The sequence below is a fragment of the Amia ocellicauda genome, chromosome 11, assembly GCF_036373705.1.
Source record: "Amia ocellicauda isolate fAmiCal2 chromosome 11, fAmiCal2.hap1, whole genome shotgun sequence".
In the NCBI taxonomy this organism is placed as follows: Eukaryota; Metazoa; Chordata; class Actinopteri; order Amiiformes; family Amiidae; genus Amia; species Amia ocellicauda.
The window spans coordinates 17,994,125-18,004,953 of NC_089860.1; the positions used below are offsets into that span (position 1 = coordinate 17,994,125).

At 33.5% G+C, this 10,829-nt stretch overlaps 1 protein-coding gene across 1 annotated transcript; it reads right to left on the reverse strand.

Annotated features, from left to right (window-relative positions):
* Positions 1-1,799: 1,799 nt before the first annotated feature.
* On the reverse strand, positions 1,800-9,388 carry cdx1b (caudal type homeobox 1 b). The gene is made up of 3 exons (XM_066716785.1): positions 8,854-9,388; positions 2,846-2,994; positions 1,800-2,461 (listed from the first exon to the last, which is right to left on the reverse strand). Exons 1-3 carry the CDS (start codon positions 9,269-9,271, stop codon positions 2,261-2,263), a joined length of 768 nt encoding a protein of 255 aa, XP_066572882.1. The 5' UTR covers positions 9,272-9,388; the 3' UTR covers positions 1,800-2,260.
* Between the last annotated feature and the right edge of the window lie 1,441 nt (positions 9,389-10,829).

The window sequence follows — 10,829 nt, forward strand, 5'->3', positions numbered from 1 at the left end:
TAGTTAGCAAATTAATGAGATTAAACTTCTGAAACCAAATCAGAAGAAACACACTATTTATATGTATACAATATTTATATTACAAAACATTTTCTTGGCAATTTATTTAGATTATTTTATTGTTAAACATGTGTTTGAGTTCATTGTTTATAAAAGAACAATATATACATAAGCATATGGTGTGTTCTGGAAACTTACATGTGGCATCAATCCAAATAGTTAATAAGTAGTAATATCATCCTGCAACCTCTGTTGCCTGAGTTAATCTAAAAATGCTGTGGCCATAATTACCTCCTAGAACATTTCTTTTTACACATTATGTTTCTTATGTGTCTTAGTTATTGTTACATTTTGTAAAGCAGAAGAAGAATCTCTCTTTTCCCGCCAATTCATGTTCTCTCCCACAGACAGGGTAAGGCTGGTGTAAACGGCACTGGTCAACAGATTGGACCTTCTGTTTGTTCAGCTCTCACCTTGCCCTTTGATCACCACTCCCTCAATTTGTTAAACTAGATTAGCAAATATATTTGTCCATGCAATAGAAACCTTCTGTACTTGGTTTTAGTTTGTCAACTTGGGGGTTATTGTTGATAGGGAGAATTAAAACAGCAATGCATATCTCAAATTGTATCTAGGATTGCATTTGCTAACAGTTCTTCTCTGTTTTAAGAAACCTTCTACTACTCTTTCAGCTGTTGCACTTTAAACTTCACAGACCATGAGTAACGACATTTAAAAACATTTCATGGAACTGATACAATAGCTTTCTTTCACATTTATACTTATGGTCTGATGAAGAAGGGAAGCTAGGCGATTTTCAAAAACACTGGCATATTAATATTGGAATTCGGAAGCTATAAACCCATTACATAAATGCTGTATAAATCATTTAACAATGCAATACAACTGATTTATCCATCATTTAATACTCTTCAGAGAAATTTGGTTACTGAAATGCTATGCATGGCGATATTGACTTTTCCTCATTATTGCTGTCTTTGAAAACCCAATAAACGAGTTATTGTGTTCACAGTAACACTGAACTGCTTGTCTACCATAAACATTTTTTATTTTATTTTTCAGTTTATTGCATCCGAAATCCTTCATTAAGATGTATACATAATGACTTATTTTGGCTTAGTGGCAGTTTAGGAGCCTGTCGTGAAACTCTTTCAGTGAGTCTTAAAAACACCACTGGACACTGTTTGAAACTCTGTGTTTCAAATATGCAAGTAATTGCAAACCATTTAACTTACTATAATTACACTCAATATAGTTTTTATAGTGCTATGATGTCAAATAGATGTTATACCTACTATGCACGACCTGCATGATATCTCAAACTAAAACCCTTTGCACAGCAGTAATACAAACTTGTTAATCTCTAAACAAAAAATAATATGCTAGAATATCAACTTCTACAGCTGGGTTTAGTAATTGACTTTATACATGTACATAATTTGTTCTGCAAATAAAATGTATTTTACTTTGTGCTGTATCTTTGTGTGGTTGATTTTCTTTTGTATCATTCTTTGTTCTTTGTTGCTTTGAGTTTTATCAAGGCAATTTATTTTGTTTGATACTTTCACTTCTGGTTTATGAGTTCAGTATAATATGTTTACCCTGAATATGCCTGAACAGAGAAAAATAAGGAACATGTTTTGTGGTTGACTTATGAAGTCCTAATGAATTACTAAAAAAACGAACAATAAAAACATGAAATTGTTTGTCAGGCTAAACAAATTGTATGAATATCTGACCATTATAATGCTGGCAAACAGACACCTCTGAGAATGGAGCAGAAAGGAAATGTCTTTTACTTTATTTCCATGGTGTTTTTAATATTCTATCCACTGCCCTGCCTGGCCTTTTCACAAGCAATACCATCTTTCAGCAAGATAACACAAATCTTTGAATACAAATTATTTAAAACATATACACTTAAAAACAAAAAGAGCATCAAATCAAAATCTGCATTTACAGTTCATCTGGAAGCAAAGCGGTGGCATTATCAACAGTGGTTAAAATAGGTCACATTTAGGAGTATATAGATACAGCCATATATATATATATTTATATATTCTCTTTTTTTTCCCCTTTCCATTTTTTATATATATTTTTGTACAAAAGCGCAGCGAGCAGGACAAGCAATTTCCTTTTCAGAACGTGGTTGATGGTGCGCCAGGTTGAATCCTGGGGACTGGCTGATTTCAGCTGTGGATGTTTCTATCGGTTGGTTTTGTGCCATTATTGCTGTTGGTTAGGACAAGAATTCCTCTTTAATAGTCATTGGTATGGATGGGGAGACCAGGCCACTACTGCTGCTCACCATCGCCACGTTGCCTGCAGAGCCCACCCCGGGGGGGGTTGGGGTGGTGGTAGATGCCTGCTGAGACTGCTGCATTTTCTTCTTATTCACCTTCCTTTCTTTGGCACGTCTGTTCTGAAACCAGATTTTTACCTACAAAACAAACAGGAAAAGTAAGCAGATGGATGTTAATAATAAAACATGTTTAAGTCCCTTTTGATTATGTGTGGTATCACTATAATATAATCACTTTAATATACGATTAAATTTCTCATTGGTTCCATTTTTAGTTGCTTGAAAACATGTGCTGCTAATATATAATTAATTACCTCTGATACACTAAAGATATTTAACATCAAAATGCAAAGGGGATGTCAATTATAAGTTTTCCAAGTAAATGGCACTTTTTGTGACCTTCAGGAATTTTGGGAAGAAATCCACACATTTGGAAGGACTGTTATGATTTCCTTGTGCTTTGATTACAAGTGTATACAATGTAGGAGGTATTGACCCTCAGTGTTAGAGACGCAGTCTGACCTGTCGTTCTGAAAGCCCAAGAGATCCTGCAAGTTCTGCTTTGCGTCTGATGGTGATGTACCGGCTGTAGTGGAATTCCTTCTCCAGTTCCAGTCTCTGGTGGTCTGTATAAACCACACGGTATTTGTCTTTTGTTCTGGTTTTTCCTCCTGCAATAATCCAGACCACAGGTGTTTCAATGGTCAGAAATTGACATAACAGTTGTTTTTTTATTTATGTGAGTGATATCTATATATCTCTCTATCTATCTGTCATAATATCTCATATTAAAACTAATACAAATGCGAAATGGTGGCACTCCTCTTCTCTAGATGTAATCTTTAAACAGATAGAAATGTTGAAAATGTCAGTGTAGACTAGCATGTACTAACTCCTGATATAAATCAACTTTGGCGCTAATTTACGGGTAAGCTGTCTACCAAGTTAAAAATTAAAGCAGATTTAGGACTAACAGCGTTTTCTGAAAGGTGTGCAGCGCATGTTGCTTTAGGAGGAAATCCAGACCATTAGGTTCATGCAACCACTGGCGCCGTTTGCAGCTGTGATTAATTCTATTAATCATGTGTTTCATAATTAATGCAGCAAATTGCTATTTTGATGGTAGTTCTTATCAAATCTTAGTGTTTATACAAGTAACCTTGCCCACACATCTACCGGCTGGCATAATTAAGTCATAAGGCTATTGATCCAGCTTGGTCCTGATGAAGCATTAAGATATTGTATTGATCAAAGCAAATCCAGCGTACACAGAGATAAGAGCAACAGTCATCTGAAGAAGTTGCCGTGTGAAACACTGACAGTTTATCTGACTTTACCACACATTCACAGTGAAAGTTGGAAGCAGGTGAAAAAACTTGCTCATGTCCCTGTGACTGGTTTTGGCCTTATTATACTTGTTTATGTATTTATTTGTTTATTTTGGTTGTCAGGGGGATTGTTAAATTTGACTATATTTCATCTAAATAAATGAATAAATAAATAAAAAGTGTGAATTTAATTTCATTTTCCTTCATTTTCAATCATTTCTGACTCTATGAATGTATTGGGATATATTACTATTATTATTATTATTAGTAGTAGTAGTAGTAGTAGTAGTAGTAGTAGTAGTAGTAGTAGTAGTAGTAGTAGTAGCAGTAGTAGTAATTATACATATTAATTTGATATAAAAAAGTAAGAAATAGATCATTTCATTACAATAATAATTTCCTTTTATAAAACAAATTTGCCTCTCAGTCACACAATTAAGTTTAGTGAACTTAGATATGAAACACTTAATTTAATGGCTTCACCTCTGGAGAACACAGTTACAATTAATGGCCATCTATATTATATGTATGCAGCCTGTGTTCATTTTTTAAGGAAAGCAAACTACTCATACTTAGGTAAAACTGTAGAAGTGTAAAAGTGTGAATCACAATGTGTAAACTTTACAAGTATAAACATTTTACTGGTTTAAGCATTTTTCAGTAGTTATTAGTTAGGATTATTTGGAGATTGTCGAGAACAAGTTGGATACAGTCAGAAGAATGTAAGGGATATAGAAACATCTAACAATTAAAATCTGAAGCTGTTATGTATGGAAATCAGAGCCATACATAATATATTAGCATTATATTACAATTATTACTGATTATAACAATTGTTCTGTTCAAATGTACACATTACAATGTCCAGCCATCCCTCTTTTCTCTGTTGGCAATCCCTTCTACTTTTTTGTATTTATTTTGTGTCATAATTATTTCTATAAAAGCCTTTCCATCACATGTACTTATATACAGATTACGTAGATGTCTTTAAATGAGGAAGGCATGAAAGATAAATGTTCCTGTTTAAAAGTCTTCATTTTTCAGAGAATATGTAACATTAAAAACGTAAGGACGACAGAAATTCAACACCGAATGAGTTATAACCCAGTTTTCTATCTGCAATGTCATAAGAAACACAGATAAATTGTTTTGTGGTAGCTGCTAATGGGAAGTTCATAAGAAAGAATGGGTCGCAGTCAATACGATAAAGTGGTGCAGCTCTTCTCGAAGTTAATCTGTAACGCAGACCGTAAAATCCTCTGTCTGGGACAACGAGATAACCGCTCACACTTGGTCTGGAAATTTGGGCTAAAATCAGTCTCCCTTGAGGGACCTGTTAACAGGGTAATTAAGATATATTACTGATCTTAATATATTTACATCCCTCAAAGTTTATACAACACCATTATCAAACATTGTAATAAATGTCCATGACCTTCTTCCTAGTCATTAACCCCCACTCAGTGAAAACCAGAGGTGCATTAGCGACTATGAACACTTTGTAACATTATAACACATATAAAATTATAAGATTTTCAAACATAGTGTTAAATACTAAATGATTAAAGAAAAGGGCGAGAGCTGGAGGAGAGCATTATATATGTAATTTGTTTGAACTCAGACAGACTTTGCAATTGACAGAACATTTTGAAATTCATCACTGATTTCAAAATACAAAATTATTATTAGTGAGTCTACCATCTTGAAGGATAAAGCGCACTGCACATTTCTGTTTGATACAAAATTACATAAGAGGCTAAAATGTTGCCCCATAAATTGAAATTCCAAGAAGATTATAATTGGTTAACAAAAGACTAACCACACAGCTTTTGTCCCTTAGGTAACCCATAAGTAACAATGTACATTGTCTAATGATCATAATAGTCTTATTATTGCAATCCTTTGGAAACTTTGACTGAAGTCTGAGAGAGAACTTTATCTAACTATCTAATCATATTTCTTCAGTCTTACACTTAAATCTGAATTATATTTGTGTATGTCTTCCTGTATTCTCCTGTTGCATTTGTGTATTGTATTGTATTCATTATTATTAATAATAGTGTTATTAATTATAATAACAATAATCATGATTGATTGATTGATTGATTTAAAAGACATGTATAACCTCCTATATATCAGTATCTCTCATTGCTCAAAGTGAACCACTTTCACTCTCTTCCTCTCTTATTCAAGCTACCTCACCATATATAACGACAGTTCTGATTTACATATTTTATGTACAGTCCCTTGGTTCAGATTGGGGGGTGCTGCAAATCCAACAGGCCAAAATGTGTGCCCTCAAATTAAGTGGGTATAGAGGCCACATACACATACATTAAATAGTCTCTGCTCATGAAAATCACACAGTGCAATTAACTTATTTCAATTCATAAACCCATAATATAGACTGTGCAGAGTATATGTATGGAATATGAGAGCATTAAACCCATACTGTAAGTAATTATGCTCAGCTTTATAATATATTAGTCTGCAACTGTAATAGTTTATGGTTTTATTATATTATTGGGTCTGGAGTGCCTAATTAAGGTACCTTAAGTGCCATTATTCTGTCGATAAATTATACGTGCATGTTTCTTGCATAGTTCTATTATTATATATTAAATTATGAATGAATGACTTTGATATTGTTATAGTATGGGCTACGATATTTAACCCCAAATCGGAAAATTCCAATGAATGAAATGAGACTAAATGATATGGCCGTAAATCAAACTATTTCAAGGTACTTTTCTAAAGGTATCCATTGCTACATTCATTATTTTTGCATAAGCGACAAATCGCTCCATTGCTTGTCTATGGATCATAATTTTCGTTAACGTAAACGTTAACCAAATTAATGTAAATCAATTATCTAAACCAAATTAAGACGGTTTGTAAACTTTATTTGTTCAAATATATTATCCCTAATCGGATCCCATTAAAAGCAAAGTAAATGTTGCATGTATAAACACATTAATAAATTAATTGACAAATCATAGAAATACGTTTGTCAGCTATATATAACTGTAATAAATAAAAACATAAATAAATAAATACATCACTAAAAGAGAAAGAAATCCTTAAAGCTTGCAGACTGCAGGTCGACATCAAAGCCGGGGATGTGGCAGCGATCTCCGCCTTGTGACATGCGAGGAACAAAGAAATACAACAAAAGAGACAATTGACCCCACTGGAGCCCCCAGAGTCACCACTAACCACACAAAGGTCTGTGCATTTGCATTACAATATCTTCAAACTTGTAGATTTCTTTCTTTTTTTTACCCAGGGTGGGGGTGTAAGGGAGAGTGACAACTTCCACTTCATTGAATCGAGTCTCTTTGGCATGCATTGCGTCTTTGAACTGCCAAAACATAATGTTCACTTCTCATGTGGAAAAGACATCTCCGTTTCTGCTACTACTAGTAGTACACATAATAATAATAATAATAATAATAATAATAATAATAATAATAATAATAATAATAATAATAATAATAAAAGCCCTGCCATTTAAAGACGATTAGCTGTATATTCATGTGTGATATCGATAACACTTTAGAAGGATACATTAGTATTATTATTAGGGGGCCAAGCTGGAACCCTATTGTTAATAATAATAATTATAATAATAATAATAAATAATAATAATAATAATAATAATAATAATAATAATAATAATAATAATAATAATAATATTATTATTATTATTCTTATTATTATTATTATTATTCTTATTATTATTATTATCTCTTCAAGTAGGCTGTAATAATTTTAAAAAAAAAAACTCCTTCCACATGCTTATGTGGTATTTCTATAACTGGTAGAAGTAAATGAAAGCGCCATTTAAGCTATAAAATGATTTCACCTGTCCACCTTGTAAATCCATTACATAGGCTGTATAGTACCCATAAAATTGATGGGTGGGGGGTGGTTAATGTCATGGTTTATTTAAGATTGAACATGTCGAGATTCACAAGTTGGCTGCAATAGTTACAAGCTTTAAAATGATTGAACTAAAAGGTGATCAACTGTTGCGTCGCCGCGATTCTCCCGTAGCAATAATGGAATCCTGTTCAATCAATCAATCAATCAATCAATCAATTATAATACACGTATTCGGAAGCTACTGATTATATTACTGCTAACGGCCACTACTAACAGCTGCTAATAAGCATGATTAACTAATTATTGTGGTCTGGTTAGACGTATTAATAATCATTTTATATAAGTTAATATCCATTAAAAAAACAGGTTGAAATGGAACAACAACAAAAACTTTGGATGCAGATTCGTTAAATGTATACCTTGATAGATAGGTCTACAATTGACTGATTAATAAACGCTCCTAGACAAAGTTATTCATATAAAGTGCTAAGGGTGACCAATATCAGGAACTCTCATTCAATGACAGTACAGGAAAACGTCTGAAAAAGTCCTGAATGACCGTCTTTGGTCTAACGTATATGATTTAAATGTATTTGTCTATTTCAACCCCCCCAAAAAGATTTCCTGAGATAAACTCAAATCTGTTCTCCAGTCAAGGCCAACAGGTGCATATCTGACTTGTGTCCAGCTCATTGCTATTACACAGGGTACCCTTTCACCCTATCTATTGCATGTGCTATTATTATACATTCATTTAACAGTTCTAAGATTGTACAATTACTATTGCAAAATTATTTAAGTTAATTGTCCCTACATAAACTAATTGGATACTTGATCCATTGCATCTTTGGTTTAATATTTCAATGTTTCGTGTAAGTAGCAAGTATAATATTGCCTTAATAGAATAAAAAGTGTTATTGGAGATTAGAAGGCGATTATTATTATTATTATTATTAATAATAATAATAATAATAATAATAATAATAATAATAATAATAATAATAATAATAATAATAATCATAATCATAGTTTCTCATTATATGTACAATAACATTCAATAAAATAACAATACAATTATAATTTGAAAATATAATAAATTATATTAAATTCAAGAATATAATACAATAAACCAAATACGATGCATGTATAATAGGCTACATATAATTTTGTGGTACAAAAAAACATTGGAACACACATGCTTAGGAAGTTTTTGTTAGTTAGTTCTTGTTAGTTTTTGCTCCTTGGTAGGAAATAATGAAAGCTAGACTTTCTCCCAATACACCCATCAGAAGAAAAAACAAGAATTACAAAAATTACCTAAAGCTGTTGGCGGCGCACTGCGTCTCATCCACTCATAGGGGTTCCTCCTTTGCGACGTGGGAGAGAGCTGGCCGGCTGAAGTCATAGGGGGAGGCAAGAGCCCCGAGCCCGGTGGCTGAACGGGGTTAAAGTCGGGGGGACTGAAGCTAAGCTGTCCCGGGTTGGAGGTGGAGGGCCCTGTCCCGGGTCCATAGGTGGGCCAGTCTTCCCTGGCAGGTGCGTACGCGGGGCTCCAGGTGCCCGTGGTCTGGCCATGGTGAGGGTCGTTGTTTATTCCTGGGACGTGGTGGTAGCCAAAATCCGAGTACTGAGGGGGGGCCGGCACGTAATTCTGGGGGTTTAAATTGAGACTGGGGTGTCTCCCAGAATTGGCGTACATGCTGGTGTCCTTATCCAAAAGATAGCTCACGTACATCTTTCCCAGGGAGGTTTGCGCATAATGTGGGACCAAAAAACAACTCCCCGTCTTCCAAGTTGGCCCTGGTTTTTCTTTAACCAAACCTCCTCTCCTTCCTGTATGATCTACCTGTGTACTTTAACTTCTTGTTTGCCAGCGTCCCCTGCCCGTTTAAAGACACCCAGCCTGACGTCAACTTTTATGGTCCTCATCTCCCTCCCTCATTTCTCTCTCATCTGAGCCATTTGCATTGAAAGACGGGCCTGCATTTCAAAGACGACCAAGTGCCGGCATCAAAGCAGGCCAATGGCTTGAATACAAATGTTACAAATCGCACAGGTGTACTTAAATCAAAGTATATGCTGATGTTGTAGATGCTGAACCTGTCAGACTATTGTCTTGTATTGTTTGGCACCGTCCACGGGAAAAGGGATTCGCAGCAAACATGTATCCGGGAATCTTACATATATCATAATGCAATGCAAGGGAAAACTTTTAAGATCAACCACCAGTTCCTATATGCAGTTTCAAGGCATCATAAAAGATACATTACATTATTACACAATGTACTAGCCTCTACTACCTAATACTGCTGGTGCCATCTTTAATATATTGCTTAGTTATAGGTGTAATATATAATAATATAATAATAATAATAATAATAATAATAATAATAATAATATAACAATAGGTGGTTACTGTGTTTCATTAAATAATTAAATACATTATAATATGTATAATTGTAAGCACGACCTCTCAAAAGGTCAGAGAGACGGGATGTCTCCAATTCTGTATTGAAGGATACCTTGAATGGGCATTTCAAACAGATCCCTTAGGAGATAGAGACGCAGTTTCATCTCTGCCCACCTCCTCACACTTCTCTCTGTATTTCGAGTTTTATATAGAAAGGAGTGGCAGGAAAACAAAGGGAAAATACACTTTCCAAAACAGTAAAATTATACAAGACTTACTGTCCTTTTCGCACGATGAATATTGAAATTATTCGGTTTCCATAACATGCGATTTCCTTCCTATTATTTATACCAGTGTACATTTATTAGTATTGCATGTTGCACTCTGCAACTGGATATATAATAATAATAATAATAATAATAATAATAATAATAATAATAATAATAATAATAATAATAATAATTATTATTATTATTATTATTATTATTATTATTATTGTTATTATTATTATTAATTAAACGTTCAAATGTATATATTCGCAGATACATTCATTGTCATATGTTGTGTTGTCTGCTCCCTAACTACAACGTGCATAACCTTTATATTTTTCCTGTTAAAAGCAGTTATGAGGAACATTTTACTGTTCATCATTTATGACCTATTAGATGTATGTTTAATAAATATTTCAGAAAATACATGTCAAAGAAAAGACAAGCTGTGAACTAGTTTTTCAAATATATATATATTTCACAAAGCATTTGTTTTGGGGGGGTTATTTCTTATTTTCTTTCAATATGACTGCGATTATATTAATCAAATTGAAAAAAAAAAAAATCTTTACAATGTATACAGGAAGATGTACAATCATCGTAAATTAAGGTTC

What these genes read in the sequence shown, in the direction of transcription:
- cdx1b (XM_066716785.1), bottom strand. Translation starts at nt 9,271, where the DNA reads ATGTACGTGAGCTATCTTTTGGATAAGGACACCAGCATGTACGCCAAT. An exon ending in TGCGCCGCCAACAGCTTTAG is followed by an intron (nt 2,995 to 8,853) that starts GTAATTTTTGTA and finishes GGATTATTGCAG; the next exon opens with GAGGAAAAACCAGAACAAAA. An exon ending in TTGGGCTTTCAGAACGACAG is followed by an intron (nt 2,462 to 2,845) that starts GTCAGACTGCGT and finishes TTTGTTTTGTAG; the next exon opens with GTAAAAATCTGGTTTCAGAA.